Raw genomic sequence first — 19,694 nt, forward strand, 5'->3', positions numbered from 1 at the left:
ATTTATGCCTCCTCAGCACTTGAGGAAAAAAAAAAAAGTCTAAACCCTCTCACTCACAGCACAAACCACATACATGAAGCTGCTCAGAATGCATAGACACTATGGACCCTGTAACCACAAGTTTGTTCATGCCCATAAAAGACAACCTAGAGGAAGCCACTAGAACTTTCTATTCAAAAAACATAGTCAGAGGTAATACAGGTCTTCTTGGTGGTTCTATTTCACTCCTCCCCCTTCTCCACATCCCCTCCTTAGAGGAAGCTACCCTAGGCTCACCTGCACTTCCTCAGCTCCTCCCACAGCTTTCAAGGATCTGAAGATCAAAAGAGGAATGCTGCCTGCCTAGGCCTGCTACCTTTAGCCTAGGCTGCATTCTTTTTGTTGTAGTTTTGGGGTTTTGTGAAACAGGGTCTTGGCTACACAGCCCAGGTTAGTTTGAAACTCACCAAATTGCCTCAGCCTCCCAAGTGCCAGAATATGATGGGCAGGTAGCATCAACCAATGTTGGAAAGCATGGAAACTCTGGTGCCTAGTGGAGCTGCTGCCATTTGGGCTGCAATCAGGCCATCGGATTCAAGAGGACAAAATCATTAGTTGGTGATTGTCAGGGACTGTGGGGGACACAGTCCAAAGGAGAATGTGTTGGGGTGGGGCAAGACAAGGATGCAGAATATGTGCTTTGAGTTTTTATTTATAAGAGAGGGTCTCATGTAGCCCAGGCTGGCCTTGAACTTACTAGAAAAATGTACTTTATTTAAAAAATCTGGTCCTGGGGCTGGAGAGATAGCTCAGAGGTTAAGAGCACTCACTGACTACTCTTCCAAAGGTGCTGAGTTCGATTCCCAGCAACCACATGGTGGCTCACAACCATCTGTAAGATCTGGGGCCCTCTTTTGACATGCAGGCATAACACTGTATATATAATAAATAAATCTTAAAAAGCAAAACAAAAAACCTGGTCCTGCACTAGGTGCGGTGGCACACGTTGTAATCCTGGCATTCAGGGAGGCAGAGGCAGGCTGATCTCTGTGAGTTCGAGACCAGCCTGGTCTACAAAGCAAGAACAGAACAGCCAGGGGGCTGGAGAGATGGCTCAGCAGTTAAGAGCACTGGCTGCTCTTCTAAAGGACCTGGGTTCAAATCCAAGCACCCACATGGCAACTCAGAACTGTCTGTAATTCTAGTTCCAGGGGATTTGACACCCTCACACAGACATACATGGAGGCAGAAGACCAATAAATAAAATAAAATTAAAAAAAAAAAAAAAAAGCAAACAAAACAGCTGGGGCTAACCAGAGAAACCCTGTCTTGCAAAATAGAATAGAATAGAATAGAATAGAATAGAATAGAATAGAATAGAATAGAATAGATAAAATAAAATAAATAAAATAAATAAAATAAAATAAAATAAAATATCAAATCAGGGCCTGGATGAGTGTGGTGCACACACTTTTAACCCCAGCATTTGGGAAGCAGAGACAAGCAGATCTCTATGAGTACCAGGCCAGCCTGAACTACATAGTAAGACCCAAAAAATAAGGAGGCAAGGATGAACTGGAGATATGACTGGGCAATTAAGAGTACTGACCAGATTTATTCCCAGCATCCACGTGGTGCCTCACAACCATCTGTAACTCCAGTTACAGAGATCTGAAGCCCTCTTTTGACCTCCATGGGCACCAGGCACATGAGTGGTGTACAGAGCAGTCATACACATAAATAATCTAAAATGTGTCTTTTTTTTGTTTAAAACCTGAGACTGGTGGCTCATAACTGTAATCTCAGCTGAGACGGAATCACAAATTTTAGGTTAGTCTGGGCTACAGAGTGAGACTTTGACTCTTAAAGCAAGTATTGTTGAATAAGTTGTGGTGCATGTGTGTTATATGCATGCGTGTGTGTGTGTGTGTGTGTGTGTGTGTGCGCGTGTGTGCAACTGCATGTGCGAGAGTGCAGCATGCATATGGAAGTCAGAGAACAACTTTCAAGAGTGAGTTTTAGGAGCTGGTGAGAGAACTCAGAGGTTAAGAGCGCTGGCTGCTCTTCGAAAGGTCCTGAGTTCACTTCCCAGCAACCACATGGTGGCCCACAACCATCTATAGTGAGATCTGGTGCCCTCTTCTGTCATACAGGCACACATGCAGGCAGAACACTGTATAAATAATAATAATAATAATAATAATAATAATAATAATAATAATAATAATAAAAAGCTTTAAAAAAAGTGAATTTTGACTGTCCACCTTGTTTGAGGCAAGTCTTTCTCATTTCTGCCTCAGGGTCCTCCTAGCTTCTCAAAGTTGTCCTGTGTCCATTATCCTTGTGGTTCCTGTGGCTTTGAACTCAGGTCCTTACATTTGTACCACAAGTGCTTTCCCCACCCAGCTGCTCCCCAACCTCCTTCTGTCTTTTTAAGGCCGGATAGTACCCACTGTGTTTGCTCACACCCTGTTTGCTATGTCCTTCCAAGCCACTTGGCCATTGTGATTTCCTCTGGACCTGGACCTGAACTGGGGTGGGTAGATCTAATAGAGTCTATTTTTAGCAGTACATAGACTAATATTAGCAACATGTCTTTTATATTAGAAAAGAGGAAAACCACTTTTCTGTGGAAGCTGAACCCTTTCTCTCCCTGGCACCTTGCCTGGGCTTCTCCATCTCCTTGCCTGGTGCCATCCCCTTCAGCCTCTGGCCAGCCTTGTGCTCTGATCACATGCCATGCCTGTAGCTGTCATTTTCTTCTCTAAGTATCATAGCAGCCACCAGATATTTTTAGCCTGGCTTTGAAAAGTGGCTGTGTACTCAGACACATACCAGACACGTGAGGTCACCAGGCACAGACAAAGCCCTGGCCTGCAGGGTCATCTGTAGCAGAAATAAAAGGCCAACCCTACAGCCTCCTTGCACCCTGCGGGCGCTGCTGCCTGGCTATCCTCAGACCTGGGCCTGGCATCATATTGAGGGTCTGCCTGGAAAGTTGTCCCCAGCAATTTAAAAATGAGCCCTGTGCCTCTTCTGGGTATGGAAGGATTTTCTAGGTCTCATCTGTTGCAAGCAGGCCGAGGCTGAGCTGCCATGGCAGCTCAGAAATGGCAGCTCTGAGAAATGGGCTGGCCCAGTTGCAGACACTTCAGTCCCACAGGGGAACAAGATGGACCATTTAATGTGCCCTTTTGTGTGCACTTACCTCAGGTCCTTTAAAAACAAACAAACAACAACAACAGGGGGCTGGAGAGATGGCTCAGAGGTTAAGAGTACTGGCTGTTCTTCCAAAGGTCCTGAGTTCAATTCCCACCCACATAGTGGCTCACAACCATCTATAATGAGGTCTGTTGCCTTCTCTGGCATGTAGGTGTATATGCAGACAGAACATTGTTTACATAGTAAATAAATAAATATTTTAAAACAAACGAAGAACAAAAAAACAGCTCTCTTTGTAGCTCTGGCTGGCCTAGAACTCATGGCAAACCTGTTTTCTGAGACTGGTATCAGTGCCATGGACCACTGTTTTAGGCCCAGACCTTTCAGGTAGAGGCTGACCGGGGGTGGCAGCACAACTGTTGCACAGCAGGGAGGAGGAGGCTGGTACTGGCCTATGTGCATGGCCTAGGCTAAAGCCCAGGTTCTTCCTGTTCCATGTGAGCTCATACCTCAGCACCCTGATTCCCTGGGACTCAGCCTAACAAAACCAGGGTTGACCTTTGGGAAAATAGAGACCAGACCCAGAAAGTTGTCTTTCCTTGGGATTCTTAGAAGTGTGCAAGGGATTACATCAAGGTAGTTTTTCTCTGAATCCAGTCCTGTCCCCTGCTGTTTATGGATGATTGGTTCTAGGACATAGGCACACAGTAAATAAAAAAGTAAATTACTTATTTACAATGTAATTTAAAAAGGGAGGGGGCCCAAGTGGTGGTGGAAAAACATGCCTTTTATTGAAGTGCTTGGGAGGCAGGGGCAGGTAGATCTCTGAGTTCCAGGACAGCCATGGCTACACAGTGCTGAATGCTCTCCCAGGATACTGCTATTTTGGCATGGGGGCAGATCCTATGCAGACCCTAGTTTCAGGACAGAATAATGCTATGTCCTAACGTCTCTGTGTTATTAGGGATGGCAGGATCTGCAGGGACCTTTGGCCCATCTGAACATCTGTAATGGGGCAGTTTGATGATTCTTAGTGGCGTTTTGGGGTTCCAGGTGCTAGTGGCATCTTAGTGGGTACATGCATGTGACAGAGATTCACACTGTTGCATGAGTTCTTGGGGAGGTGGGGACAAACATCTGTTCACCGCAGATAGGAAGACAGACCAAAGAAATGAGTCCATTTAAGTCCAGCTGGGAAAGCCAGAGACTTATTGGGGTTCCTTACAAGAGCACACATGGCTCAGGAAGCTACTGAAGATTCTCCCCTCACAGTTGTTCCTGATTTCCAAGTTTAGATTTCCAAGTTCTGACTCTAGCAGCCTGCTCCCTTCAGGACAGGAGTGGTGGCATTACAAACTGTTAGTGTACTTTTTTAACTATTTTATTTATGTTTCTTAATCCTCTTCCTCCCTTCTCTATCCTAACCCTTCCAGCACACCAATAGGTGGGAGTGAGGGGGTAGAGTTTCTTTACTTCTTCCTGCTGGGTAGAGTCCGTGGGCTCCTTGGGGGAAGTCCAATCCTCAGTTCAGGAGATCTCCAGCTTTTTCTCACCCAGTTGGTCAGCAGCAACCAGGAGCATCAGGGAAGAGCACCAGCAGCCTTCTTTTTTCTTGGAGCTCTCTTTCTCTCTCTGGTCCCTGACATTATTCCCTCTCTAGAGTCCTCAGATTTAAACTGTCTGCAGCTGGCAAAGGGTTCCTCTCAGAGCCTGCACCAGACAAATAGTTTGCTGCTGTTGACACTCTGAATCAGTCCCATTTATATCCACAACAAACAAACAACCCTACATAACACACCATACTACAAGCAACAATAGTCTCAGAGGGGAAGGAGTGCTTGTCCTCCATGCATGAGCCCCTGGTTTCACCCCCAGCAATACAAACAGACATGCATGGATATATGGCTGGGTGGGTGGGACTCTGTTCTCAGTGTGCACAGGGGGAGGCTGAGCTCTGTGGGAGCTCTGAGCTTGTGTTGTGCACCTACAGCAGGAACAACAAGCTGCTTCCACACACTGCTTTAAGCAGACCCCCTTAGCTGTTCAGAATGTGATGGGTCTCGGGTCACAGAGTGCTAAGGCTTTGTCTGGTCTAGATGTGCAGAGGCTCTGGACAACCTACAGGGTGCTGTACATGTGCGCCCTTGAGGAGGCCTCAAGGCCCCCAGCTGCCATCCAGCCCTTGAGGGCCTCTTCCCAGCACAGGTTCTTACTGCTTTCCTGCTTGACCCAGGGCTTGCTTTTGAAACGGTATCATTGTGCAGCCCTGGCTGGTCAGGAACTCTGTGTAGACCAGGCTAGTCTTGAACTTGTGAAAATTTCCCTGTGTCTTGCTCCTGAGTACTGGGATTAAAGGCACGAGCCACCTGGATTCTACTTAGGTTTTACAGCATGCCCTGTAATTCCTGTTTGTTCACTCTTCCTGTGAATCTGCAGAGTTTGATGTAGGCCTAGGTGTAGATGCTAGCATCAGCTTAGCTGTTCTTTCAAAGTGTCAAGGCTGAGAAGAACACCTAGCCCTCCACCATCACAGAAGAACACCTGGTCCTCCATCACAAAACATCTGTTCCTCCACCATCACAGAAGAATACCTGGTTCTCCACCATTACAGGCTTGTTTGTGAAATTTCCCTTCAGGCTATCACACAGAAGCCACTTATCATCCTAGTCCTCTGTCACTGTAATCGAATGCTATAGACTGCTTTGTTTGTTATCTATTTATTTATTGGTTTTCCAAGACAGGGTTTCTCTGTGTAGCCCTGGCTATCCTGGAACTCTCTTTGTAGACCAGGCTGACCTTGAACTCAGAGATCCTCCTGCCTCTGCCTCCTGAGTGCTCTGCCTCCTGAGTGCCTGGCTAAGAATGCATAATTTTTAAAGAATACGGGCTACAAGCTGAGCTCAGAGATGCAAGCATATCATCCTATCACTTGGGAGGCTGAGGCAGGAGGATTGTTGCTAACTCCAGGCAACAGAGTGAGGACCCATCTCAAAACAAACAGCAGGTTCTGGAGAGATGGCTGAGAGGGTAAAAGTGATTTGCTATCTAAGTGTGAAGAACTGAGTTTGAATCCCCAGCATCCATGTGAAAAGCTGGGTGAGGCTTCACATTCCCATAATCCCAGTGTGACAGCCATGCTGTCAGATCTCAGGCAGGCTGGGCACATGGGGACATTTTTTAGACACACATTTGAACTTGCTTTTTAAAAAAAAAAAAAAAAAAATTTGTGGTTGTTGTTGGAAATGGGCAGTTGTAGTACATGCCATTAATCCCATTAATCCCAGCAGTTGGGAGGCAGTGTCAAGTGGATCTCTGTGAGTTCAAGGTCAGCCTGGTCTACAGAACAAATTCCAGGACATCAAATGCTATACAAAGAAACCCTGTCTTCAGGGAGAGGGCCCAGATTGTTGGTCTGCAGAGATGGCTCAGCAGTTAAGAGCACTGGCTGCTTTTGCAGAAGATCCAGGTTCAATTCCTAGCACCTGTGTGGCAACTAACAAGCATCTTTTAATACCAATTTCATGGACTCTAAGGCTTTATTCTTGTCTCCATAGGTACACAAGGTACACAGTGCAAACAAATTACCCACATACATTAAAAAAAAATTAGTAGCAAGAGAGGCCTTAAATTTTTGTTTTTGAATGTATGTATGTGTATGTGTCTGTATATATAAGCACAGCACATACATGTGCACATATGGGGATCAGAGGATTGCATCACGTAGGTCCCAGGGATTAAACTCAGGGCTCTCAGACTTGGCAGCAAGCACTCGTACCCACTGAGCCATCTCTCCTGCCCTGTGCCTCACCTCTTACCCGAGCCACTGAGTACATAGCTCCAGGCTAGCTCTGGGGACAAGAATGCGGTGCCCACAAGGAGTTCTATGGCCAGTGTAGAGGCCATGGAGACTCCAGGCTGGGATCTGAAGCTCTGTCTTTGTCCCCTCAGGCTTTTGGAAACGCCAAGACGGCCCACAACAACAACTCTAGCCGTTTCGGGAAGTTCATCCAAGTCAACTACCTGGAGAGTGGCATCGTGAGGGGGTAGGTCACTCTGTTTGTACGCCCCACAAGCTGAGGCTGGAACCTAGGGCTCCCTGTGAGCTTAGCTAGTGCTCTACCCCAGAGTACACCCCATCAGAGTGTGCTGTTGAGGGTTTCAAGTCTGTACAGTGAGGAGCTTCTGTGGTGGCCTTGACTCAGAACTGGCCACACCATACATCCTGCTTGCTTTCCTTTGTAAGATTTCAGTGAGGTTTCTAGGGAGTCACAGGCAGAATGGGTTTGTACTCCAGCATCAACCAGATGTGAGCCTCTTACCCAGAGACAGAGCTGAATAGCAGTGTGATTCAGTGGTCCAGGGAAATACTGAAGGGCAAGCAGTATCTGAGCAGAGGTGGAACAGTAGATTTATGCCTTGAGGGATACATGTGTGGGTGGCTGGATTTATGCATAGATTTTGTGTATAGGCAAATGGCAGCTTTGATGCTTGAATGGATTCCTGGGTGGATGGATAGATTGAGGGTTTGTGGGCAAGTTAGTAAATGGATGCATGTGTGAATGATGGGTGGGTGGGAGGGTGGGTGATTGATGGGTGAGTGGATGGGTTGATAGATTTGTGGATGGATATGTTGAGGGTTTTGTGGGTAGTTAATGAATGGGTGGGTAGTTTGGTAGGTAGGTAGGTAGGTTGGGAAATTTGTGGACAGATTGATAGATCTTGTATGAAGGAGGTGGAGTTGATTAATGGGTGGGCAGTCAGACCTTCAGGTGGGTGTTAATCTTGGTCTACAGGGAGCATTGGTGAGTGAGCACATTGAAGAGTGAGTGGATGAAGAAATGAGGAGAGAGCAGTGGCACATGCTTGTAATCCCAGCACTCAGGGAGGCAGATGCAGGGAGATCTCTGTGAGTTCCAGAACAGCCTGATCTATAAAGCAAGTCCAGGACAGCCAAGGCTACACAAAGAAACCCTGTCTCAACTCTCCCCCCCACCTTATCCCCCAAAAATGAGCATATTAGTGGATAGGTGGATATGTGCACAGATGGATTCATGGTTGGGCAGATAGATTTGTGGGTGGGTGAAGGGAGCTGAGTAGAGTGACAGGTTGGGTAGATGAGTAGGTGACTGGGTAAGTGCATGGCTCAGTGATGGATGGATCTATTGGTAGACAGAAGGTCCATGCCTCGGTGGATGAGTAAACAGGCAGGACCTGTGGGGCAGCGGTCATAGGTGGGCTGAGCACCAGATCTTGACAGGATGTGAGGCAGGGGTAGAGATGACCTTCTGGTGAACCTGCAGCCTAGTCAGTCATAGGCATGCACCACAAGGCAGCAGATGCACCATGAGCTTCTGCAGCACAATGAGGTTTTCCACAGTCCCAGGATTCAGAGTCCTTGTTGAATGTCAGGTCACCTCTGGACACTTGTGACTGTACATTCTCTGCTTGGCCTCAGCCCCCACATGCCTGTCTAAGGTTCAGCTGTAGTATGAGTTCTGCCACCTGAGCTGGGTGCCATGTACCCAGTTGGCACACATTCTTCATCGGGACATCTGGATCGTGGGCTAAGCAAATCTCTCTCTCCAGGTATTGAGAGTCTCAATTCTTGTGGGCCTTGGGGCCAACACTGCAGTACAGTGACAGATGATCTGGTAAACAAGATAACTAACAGGAGGGTAGCATATACAGGAGGAGTCAGGACCTGGAAGGGCAGTGAGGATGGCATGGAGTTCATCCTACTTTTGAAATGCCATATGACTTCAGACTTACAACATTTATTTTTGGAATTTTATACTTCTTATTTTCCAAGTTTAGGTAACTAAACTACTAAAACAAAACATGAAGCCAGATAAATAAGTTCTTGGTTAGGGCATGTGCACGTTCTGTCAGGTACTGCTGGCTCCTACCTAGTGGCACAGCCTCCCCACTGCAGGCGCCTAGCAAGTTCAGGGCTGATGGTGGCTAAATCTCTAGATCACTTTTCTCTTTGGGGTCCAGAAGGCTGCCCTTTTGCTAGCTCGTACCCCTGCTGTGTTCCAGTGTTAGTCTCAGGTTTAAGAAAGGGATTCCCATGTTGATCAGTAAGCATGTTTCCAGCTTAGCTTTCTGGCCTTGGGGTCTGCCACGGCCTCCCATTTGCCCACTTGTGTTGGCCATTTTTTTGTTGCTGTTTCTTCACAAAGACAAGGGTCAGGGCGCATCTGACCATGGCCCAAGTTCCCTATTTTTCAGGCTTCAGTTCCCTGTGTGTGTAGTTCGGCTCAGAGGGGTCCTCTGCTCTCATGAGATTCCCTTTTTGGCTTCAGACCTTTAAAACCAAAAATTAGGGGCTGGCAGTTCTTAGAGAGGACCCTAGTTACATTTCTAGCATCCACTGCAGCTTATAACTGGCTGTGACTCTAGTTCCAGGGATCCGAGGCTCTCTTCTGGCCTCCATGGGTACTTCATGTGATGCATAGACACACATGCAGGCAAAACACTGATACACATTAAAAGAAAACTAAATTCAGAATCTAAAAAGCTGGGGGTTATTGTCTGGAATGGAGTCCATGCCTAAAGTCTAAAAAGAAATGATCAAAGACTGGGGCTGGAGAGCTGGCCAGCCATTTTCCAGCAAGCGATAGCCTGGATCCACACAATTTGGCTGCCTTCTGTTGTGGTAGGGAGATCTCCTACCCTGCATGGGAGGACAGAGTTGGATATTCAATACAGGAGTCTGGCCCTAGGAACATGAACTTAGGACAGGCTGAGGCCTGAAGGAAGTGTTTGTGTGACCCAGCACTAAGGAGACAGAGGCAATGGGATTTTAAGTTCCAGGAAAATCTATGGTGTGATTGTACCTGTTTAGAGAGAGAGAGAGAGAGAATGAGAAGAAGGAGGAGGAGAAGAAGAAGACTTTTCTCTTATTCAGCTTTATTTAAAATCATTTTTGAATTTATTTGTGTGTGGGCATTTTGCCTGCACACACGTCTGTACACCTTGTGTGTGTATGTGTATGTTGCTCAGCGAGGCCAGTAAGAGGGTATTGGATCTCCAGAAGCTTGGACTGACAGACAGTTGTGGGTGCTGGGAATGGAACCCAGGTCCTCTGTAAGAGCAGCTGCTCTTAAGTGCCCAGCCATCTCTGCGGCCTGTTCTCTTATTTTAAAGGAACCAAGAGTTGGGCAGTGCCCTAGGAACCTGCCCTGCGTGCTGAATCTCCCTGCAGGCCAGCAGGCTTATTGCACTGTTCTACAGAAGCAGGCAGATCTCACAAGAATTTAGAGCCAGCCTGGTCTACTTATTGAGTTCCAGGCCAGTCAGGACCACACAATGAGACCATGGTCTCACAGCAACAGAAAATAAATTAAATTAGAAGGCAAGATCAGGTTCACAAACTCTCACAGGTGGGGCCCTGCCAGCCCCAGTGGATGTGGAGGGAGCTGTCAAGGCTCTCCTTCCTTCCCATAGGGTCCTGTAGGGACCTCAGCTCCATTTGTGTCAGCAGGAGCTGTGATACTCACCCTAGTGTGAGGGATTGTCTGAAATGCCTTGGATGATTCCTGGAATACCACAGGTCCTAAGGAAATGTACACTGTCGTCGCTCCTGCTGCTCAGGCATCAAAGATGTTCCAGGTTCTCAAAGTCAGCAAACAGCACAGCTGGAAGATGCTGTGCCTACACTTCGAGGGGCATGCCCCACTCAAAACTAAAAATGTCCTATGACCTGAGAGGCCCTGGGGGTGACTAAGGTACCAAAATGCTGTGTGGTATGAACACTGGGACTCGAATCCCCAGAACACTCATGTAAGCTAAGCAGATGAGCACAGCAGCCACCTGTCATCCCAGGCAGAGAGGATGGGCCCAAGAGCAAACCAGCCAACTAGAATGGCCAAAAGGGGGAACTCAGTGCTCAGCAAGATTCTACCTCAGTCGGGAAGGTGTAAACTGATCCAGAAAGACTTGAGGCCTCCACATGTACCCACATACACACATGTAAACACACACACACACAGTTTGTGCCATGTGTGGGAAGGTGTGTGTGTGAGTGTGTGGGTGTGCGGGTGGGTGCTACATGTAACTGCCTGCCTGCACTGGATTCTGTCCCCACATTTTACTACATGCATGCCGATACTCCAGTCACTGGAAAGATGGGGAGACAGCTCAGCAGTGCTGAGCCCCAGCTGCTCCTTCAGAGGACCTGAGAGTATTGGTTTTCAGCACCCACATGGCAGCTCACAACCACTGTAAGTGTAGTTCTAGGAGACAAGGCACCCTCTGCTGGCTTCCTAGGTCACCTAACATATATAGATACACACAGGATTTAAAATGAAAATGAAATATTAAAGTAAATACTTGGAAAACTTCAAAATAGTTGTGGTCCCTAGTGTTTGGAGATGAAGGACATTGCAGTCCTGGTTGCTCCGCATACCTTATGGAGGAAACAGTAGCTCCAGAAACCCAGGTTGTATGGATACAGCCAGGAACCTGCGGATCTGAGACCCCTGTGCTTCAGCACAGGTGAAAGTGGAGGCAGCCAGGTTCAGTAAGCAGAGTGCTGGCCATGCCAGCCTGACAATCAGAGTTCCACACCCAAGAAACCCCAGGGTGGCGTGCATCTATCTTCCCAGCACTTCTATCAAGAGAGGTGGGATGAGAGATCACACAACCAACCAGAAACTGTGAGCCACGCAGCTTGGAGAGTACAGTAACACAAACAGGAGTCCAGTTATCTGTAGCTGTCACCTGACATCCAGGAGTCAACCTGAGAGGAAAGCCTAGATCAGACTGGATCTGGGACTGTAGGCTTGCCTTTGATTTCCTCCCTGGGGTGCTTTTGGTCAGAGTGTTTTTACCATAGCACTCTAGGACAGATATTCTGACTCAGCAAGGTTGAAGGAGACAAGGAATTTTTAAGTATTGTTTTTTAACATCTTCCATGCATGCTGTGGCACATATACTCTCAGACCCTAAACAGACAAATAATTTATCAAGTGAGAGGGATGGAGTTCAGCTCAGCCATAGAGTACCTGAGTAGTAAGTGCAAGTAATGTCTTGTGCCTTCATATATAATGAACATTTATAGCTCAATAATAGGACCAACAATAAGAAAATAGGGAAAGACTTAAAACACAAGGCCCTGCCCAGCTGTGGCACACACCTTTAATCCCAGCACTCAGGAAGCAGAAGCAGGTAGATCTCTTAGTTTGAGGTCAGTCTGGTCTACAGAGTGAGCTCCAGGACAGCCAGGACCATACAGAGAAACCTTGTCTTAGAAAACCAAACGCCCCTCAAAAAAGAAAGAAATTAAAAAAGAGAAGAAAAAAAATCCACACAGACCAGAACAGCTCAGAGTACTTAACACATGTGAGGCCCAGGCTTCTGCACCAGGAAAAAGAAACAGATTGAACTGTGCATTTCACATTTTTAAAATTTATTTGAGTGTGTATACATACAGACATGTTTATGTGCAGGTGGTCAGAAGGGGACAGCCTTCTGAAATTGGTTTTCTTCTTCCCCCTGTGGGCCCCAGGCACCAAACTGAGGGTCAGACATGGCAGCCACTGCCTTTACCTGCTGAGTTACCTCATGAACCCAAGGTGTACCTTAAATATTAGCTGTGTATTGTCGGGCTGTTGGTAAGCAGTCAGGCATGAAAAACATTGCATTGATTTTCAGATCATTGGTGCTTACAGTGAAGTTCCGAGTCAGAAACATGTGAAACATCTCCAGCAACCCTCTGCAATTGAGGAAGTATTCCCTTTCTGAGGTCATCATTGGTGTCCTCCCTAAATGTACAGGTCCCTTCACCTGCCTGGGGTTGGTCTGCCTGTCAGGTTCCTGGGTACCATGCTCTGGCTGCTAGAGAACACAATGCTCAGCAGACTTCTTGCTTCTTAAAGTCAGAGTGCTGGTGATCTTCAGGGCCTTTGCTCATTCACATGTTACCAAAACGTACTAATGTGCTACAGGCAGCACCACAGTGCCACTTGCTAGGACAGAGCAGAGATACGGCTTAGGGACATAGCCCCATTGGGAGGGAGCCTGGCTCCCTAGCAAGCACGAGGCCCTGGGTTCCACCCTGAGCACTACAGAGAGACCCTGTGCATGGTGAATGCCTGTTAGCCTAGCACACAGATGGAGTGGTTGGGGAGAAGCAGGAGTTTATGGCCAACCTCAGCTACACAGTGACACCCTGTCTCACATTCCAGAAGAGCCTGGTCTCAGCTCAGCAGAGAGCGTGTAGTTACATGTGTACCCGAGTTCTGTCCCAGCACTGTGCAAGCCAGGTGGAAGTTGGAATGGGCCTGTTGGTCATTCCAACGCTCAGAAGATGCAAGGAGGGATCAGGAGTTCATAAGAGTCTCCTTGAAATTTATGGTTCTTGGTTCCTTCCTCAACTATAGCTGAAACAAAAAACTCAAAGAAGAAATATCAATTCTAAAGAGTGATATCTTATTTTTCCATTTTTTTCTTTTATGACAGAGCCGTTGTGGAAAAATACCTACTTGAAAAGTCTCGCCTGGTTTCCCAAGAGAAGGATGAGCGGTGGGGCATGATTCTTTTTTTAAGTGTATGAGTGTTTGCCTGTGTGTTTGTGAGTAAACTATGTGTGCTTGGTACCCAGGGAGGTCAAAAGAGGGCACTGGCACCCCTGGAACTGGAGTTAGAGAGGACTGTTAGCCAGCATGTGGTGCTGGGAGCTAATGTGGGTCCTGTGCAGGAACAGCTGACTCTGCAGCTCCCAGGGGGCAGTACTTGGCTGAGCACAGCCCTGCTGAAGCTCTGGCCCACACAGGGTGAGATCAGTGTTGTAGGTGGGTAGTTGCACAACCAGGCTGTTCAGTGTCGGTTGGAAGTGTGTAACACTCAGAACCAGCATAACTGCACATTCTGTGAACCAGCACTTTCGGTGCTGAGGCAGGAGGATGTTGGGTTCCAGGCCAGTCTAGACATCATAGAACAAATCTGTATCAGCAAGTGAATGAGACTTCTGTCCCCGCCTCTACTCCATTCACCTGAGAAATTCTTTTTCTAATAGTATTCTCTGTGTAGTCCTGGCTGTCCCGGAACTTACTCTGTAGACCAGGCTGGCCTCAGACTCACAGATCCTCCTGCCTCTGCCTCTGTCTTCTGAGTGCTGAGGTTTAAGATATACACCACCACACTAGCCTAGAGGGTTTTTTTTTTAGATTTGTTTTTTTCACTGTGTGTACACGTGTGGTCAAAAGACAACTTTGGAGAATCAGTTACCGCTCTCTACCAAGTGTGTCCCAGGGATTGAACTCAGGTCTGCTGATTGGCAGCAGGTGCCTTCAACCAGTGAGCATCCCACCCACCCTGTAATATGTCTAATGTGCCCTTTCCTCTGTGTGGGCCTGGCCGGGCACTGACTCCTCTGCTGGTCACCCACAGGAACTACCACGTGTTTTATTATCTGCTGCTGGGTGTCAGTGAGGAGGAGCGCCAGGAATTCCAGCTGAAGCAGCCGCAAGACTATTTCTACCTCAATCAGGTAAACAGCTGCAGCCATGGCGCCACCTCTGTGCCCAAGGCTGTCTGTCACAGGGAGGTCAGAGTCTGCAAGCCTGGCCCTGCTGGGCCCTCAGCTCAACCCTGAGCACATACACAAAGGCCACCATTTATTCCCAGCCCTGGCCTTCCTCCTGTCCAGCCTGAATCACCCTGCTCACTGCCTGAATGCCCACGCCTTTGTTTTTTCAGCATAACTTGAATATTGAAGATGGAGAAGACCTCAAACATGACTTTGAAAGGCTTCAGCAGGCCATGGAGATGGTGGGCTTCCTACCTGCCACCAAGAAACAGTAAGTGGGCTGCTGAGCCAGCAGGCGTCGACCAGCTCCTCTTGAGAGCTGGTCTGGGTCAAGGCCAGCCTGATCTCCTTAGAGAATTCAAGGCCAGCCAGAGCTAAACAAGAAAGACCCTGTCAATTAGCAAAAACAGAGAAGCAAAAAAGTGAAAGCGTGTTTGCATGGTGGAGTAGATCTGCACTCTCAGTGCTTGGGAGGATGAGGCTAGCGTGGGATACATAGCTTGAGCTCACACCCTATCTCTAAAACCATCAAAGCTGGAGCACAGTTGGTAGCAGTTGTGAACCCCAGGTTCTGTCCGAGCACCACCTGAGCTAATTGTGATGTCCAGCTGTCAGCAGCACCTGGGAGTGGGCACAGGAGGTGTGTGGCAGAGAGCATCCTCAGCCTAGCATGAGACACAGCAGCAGAAACAAGTTCAGGTGGTGCAGGCTGTAGTAACCTCCCTCTCTGCCCCAGGGTCTTCTCCGTCCTCTCAGCCATCCTGTACCTGGGCAACGTGACTTATAAGAAGAGAGCTACAGGCCGGGATGAAGGCTTGGAGGTCGGGCCCCCTGAGGTGTTGGACACCCTGTCCCAGCTCCTGAAGGTACTGCCTGTCTCTACCATTTTTCCTGGCCTTTGTTTCCTGGCCTCACGATACATCAGCCTGCCTAACCCAAGAGAGCAGCAGCCTCTCAGTACAGGGAACAAGTGGGGAGTTCTTTCTGCTGCCTGCTTCCTCCTATCATCTCTGGGATGTCCCCTTCCTGCTGCCAGTGTCTATGTCTGATCACTCTGTGGAGTAGGAGAGGTGTTGGGTATTAAGGTTCCTTACCACATCCACCTGTGACTGCAGCTGCAGGGCACTGGAAGCCACCGCCCTCCATGGTCTCCTTTACTCATGTGCACATGTCAACACACAGGCATACACACACACACACACACACACACACACACACACACACACACACACACTCTTAAGTGTAAAGAAAGGAAACCATCCATGGTTTGCCAGACTGGGGGCTGCAGCTCTGTCAGAGGGCATTTCAACTGTGCACAAAGTCAGCTGTTGCATCCCAGCACCACACAGACCTGACATTGGTGGCACATGATTGTAATCCCAGCACTCAGGAGGTAAAGGCAAGGAAGTTCAGGGCCAGCCTGGGCTATATTAAGACCTGCTGGATGTGGTGTTGCACACCTGTAATCCCTGGGAGGCAGAGGCAGCCGGATCTCTGTGAGTTCGAGGCCAGCCCGGTTTACAAAGTTAGTCCAGGACAGCCAGGGCTACACAGAGAAACCCTGTCTCAAAAAAATAAATAAATAAATAAATAAATAAAAATAAAAAATAAAATAAAATGGCCCTGTCTCTAAAAAAACACAAATTGGGAACTGTAGAGCCTCTTCCAAAAGACATGGGTTTGGATCTCAGAACCACACAACAGCTCACAACTCCCTGTAACTGCAGTCCCAGTAATCCTACAGGCTCTTCTGGCAGCCTCTGGTATAAGGCATGCATGTGGTACACAGACTTTCAGACAAGACATCTGTGCTTGAAATTCTTTTTAATAATTAAATTTAAATCATAGTTTGGGGTTAGGTGTGGTGGCACAGCCCTGTCATCCTGACCACACCGAGACTGAGGCCGTAGATCTCTAAGTTCAAGGCCTGTCTGGGTGATCAGCCCCCAGTGAGATCGACCCCCAACTCAAAAAAAGTGCATGATGGGCTGTGGATGTGGCCAATGACGGATTCCGGGTCCCTCTTGCTGTACCAGACGCATAAGCCCGCATGTGCAGATGCAGCTAGGTCATGGTTTGAAGGCATGCTCTCACTCCCTGTGGCATCTGTCTCTGCTGGTTCTAAAGTGGGTAGAGGCCAAAGATTCTGTTCATCTAACTGGGGGGCACTACTGACACCTGGTGGCAGAAGGTGGAAATGCCTCCTAGAACATTGAAGCACTGCTGGGGTTGAATTGCGCGGGCTGGATGAATTTTGAATCTTGTCCTGCAGAGCAAGGCCTCACTCTGCTTACCTTTCTGTTTTCTTTATTTTGGGGGATAGAATCTCACTCTGGCTGGCCAAGAACTCAGAGATGGCCTGCCTCTGCCTCCTGAGTTCAGGGATTAACTGTGCCATCATGCCTGACCTTCTGGGTTTTGCTTTAAGTTTTATATTGCTTTTTTAGTTTTTATTTTATTTTATTTACTTCTTATTTTTGAGACAGGGTCTCACTATGTAGCCTGGCTGGCCTGAAACTCACTGTGTAGACCAGGTTGGCCTTGAACTCACAGAGATCCGCCTGCCTCTGCCTCCCTGGTTCTAGAATTAAGATTAAGCCACCACAGTTTAGGAGGTGGTTGTTTTGTTTCTTAAGATTTTTTACTTTATGTATGTCATGTGCTTATGCATGCAGTGCCTGTGGAGACCAGAAGAGGGCACTAGGTGTTGGGTGGCCTCTGGGGTCCATCCTGCCCTTCCCTAGCTCCCCAGGCCTGTCCTCCATGATGCAGAAGCCCCAGCAAGTGCCTAACCTTCCTGCCCTTCCCCCACCACCCTGGAAATAGGTAAAGCGGGAGACCCTGGTGGAGGTCCTGACCAAAAGAAAAACAGTGACGGTCAATGATAAGCTCATCCTGCCTTACAGCCTCAGTGAGGTAAGTGAGTCTGGGCTGGGGCTACAGCCCTGCAGAGCCAGAGCTCAGATGTGGCAGGCCTGCTTCCTGTGTCTCTGCTTCTCATGGGACCTGCCATACAGCACAGAGCCCCACGTGGACAATCCCTTCCTCTGCACACACTGGAGAGCTTGATGTATGTGTTGGGCACAGTACAGAGTCAGCAGTAGTACCTCTTAGAACAGTAGAAATGACAGCACACTGGCCCAGTTACACGGGCGTGGCCTCCTGGCTCAAAACAGAGAAGTGCGCTGTTCACCTCTTCACTTACAGGAGTCCTTCGCGAGTCATGTCAGCTGCTGGCAGCAGCTGCTTTCTGTCTGTCTTCCTTCCTTTCTTTTTATAAGAGTGTTTTACTCCATAGCCTAGGTGGGCCTTAAACTGGGGACAACCCAACTGCCTCCATGATGACCAGTGCTTGCCACTTGCCTTGTCCAGGCCATCATGAGGTAGAATTACTCTTCCTTGAATGCAGGCAGGCATTACAGTCCAGGCTAGTCATTGATGACTGAGTGACTTACAGGCAGGTAGCATATAACACCATGCATCGAGGCTGCATCATAAGTTCTCGGGGGTTTTTAAGGTATTGAGTTGTTAATTTCTGGAATTTTCTGACCATATTTGGCTCTAATACCTGAAACTATAAATAAGTGAGTATTGCATGGCTCAGAGCCAGAACTGGAAACTGAGGCATTCCCTTCTGTGTTCCTAGATGCTCAGTGACCACACCAGTCCATCGTGATTTGGGACAAATCTGGCCCCCCAGTTGGTTTTGTAAATAAAGTTTCACTTACATCCTGTTCAGTGCTCTTCTAGCTGATGTTACAATGCTAATAACCTGCAATAGAGCCCCTCGGGCCCCAGGAGCTGAACATATCAACCCCTTTCCTTGTTCTGGAAAGAGGTGACTGGCCCCTGTGCTCAAAATGACATTTCTGTGACCTTTAACCCATAGGTTTCAGCGCCATCTTCACCATTTACTGATGTGTTACATTTCCTTTAGCTCTTGATATGTCCAGAGCAGGGTGGCTTGCAGATTGAATTTGGATTGCGCCAGGATAGTAGGGTGTGGGGGCTCCCTATGGAGACCTTCCCCAGGGGAATCAGCTTACATTTCCAGCAGGCCCATGGACAGTGCGCTTTTGTGAGCTCCTTTTGATATGATTTGACATCTTTGCAGTGCACCTGATCCCTGTGTAGCTCAGGTGTCCCCAAGAGACACTGTGTGAGCGAGCATCCCTGGAAGAGATGGTGTTCTGTGTGGTAACGTTGCCATGACATCCAGGAAAGTCAAAACCAGAGGGACACTTCTGGTAGCTAAAGGCTGGAGGAGGATGGAATAGACACTCCTCACTGGGTTGTGCTGAGAAGCACTTCCTCAGTTGTTCTAAGTTGCACGCCATGCTGCATTGCCATTCTGTGCTGGAGGCCCGGGCTCTGAGCCTCAGTGGCAGCTGTGACCCAGAGCCAATGTTCCTACAAGCAGACTTACACACGAGGAAAGTGAAAACCCTAGCTGAGGGCTAGGGATGGCACAGTCCTAACATGTGCCTTAGATTCAGAACCTCATAACACCTGAGACAAGCCTTACGCTTGGCCACATGGCAAGTTCCAGGCCAGCCTGGACTACGTGAGACTTTCTGCAGATAAGAAAACTAGAGCAGTTCTCTGACTCCCAGCACCACAGCCCACACCATCACCCCAGGTGAGACACCCCTCTGTCCACAGGCCATAACTGCCCGGGACTCCATGGCCAAGTCCCTGTACAGCGCCCTGTTTGACTGGATCGTGCTGAGGATCAACCACGCCCTCCTCAACAAGAAGGACATGGAAGAGGCTGTTTCTGTGAGTGCCCAGGTCAAGAACTGGCAAGAACAGGCCCCATCCTTGGGACAGCTAGGAAACTGTGCAGTCTCTGCATCAGGGCTGGCAGAGGACCTTTTACCCTCTACAGCAGTGGTTCCTGACCTGGGGGTCGCATATCAGGTATCCTGCATATCAGATATTTACGTTTTTATTCGAACCAGAAAAAAATTGCAGTTACGAAGTAGTAATGAAAAGAATTTTATGGTTGGGGGTCACATCT

At 48.1% G+C, this 19,694-nt stretch overlaps 1 protein-coding gene across 1 annotated transcript in view; it reads left to right on the forward strand.

Moving 5' to 3' along the window:
- Myo9b (myosin IXB) overlaps nt 1–19,694 on the forward strand; it is an 88,314-nt gene that overhangs the window by 34,715 nt on the left and 33,905 nt on the right. Inside the window, exons 3-9 of the mRNA XM_055597310.1 lie at nt 7,090–7,184; nt 13,606–13,668; nt 14,536–14,635; nt 14,845–14,945; nt 15,411–15,540; nt 17,501–17,590; nt 19,337–19,453. Of these exons, the coding sequence (XP_055453285.1) occupies nt 7,090–7,184; nt 13,606–13,668; nt 14,536–14,635; nt 14,845–14,945; nt 15,411–15,540; nt 17,501–17,590; nt 19,337–19,453 (696 nt within the window). The remainder of the gene's footprint in view (nt 1–7,089; nt 7,185–13,605; nt 13,669–14,535; nt 14,636–14,844; nt 14,946–15,410; nt 15,541–17,500; nt 17,591–19,336; nt 19,454–19,694) is intronic.

The sequence above is a fragment of the Psammomys obesus genome, unplaced genomic scaffold (assembly GCF_907164565.1).
Source record: "Psammomys obesus unplaced genomic scaffold, mPsaObe1.curated_primary_1811, whole genome shotgun sequence".
NCBI lineage: Eukaryota > Metazoa > Chordata > Mammalia > Rodentia > Muridae > Psammomys > Psammomys obesus.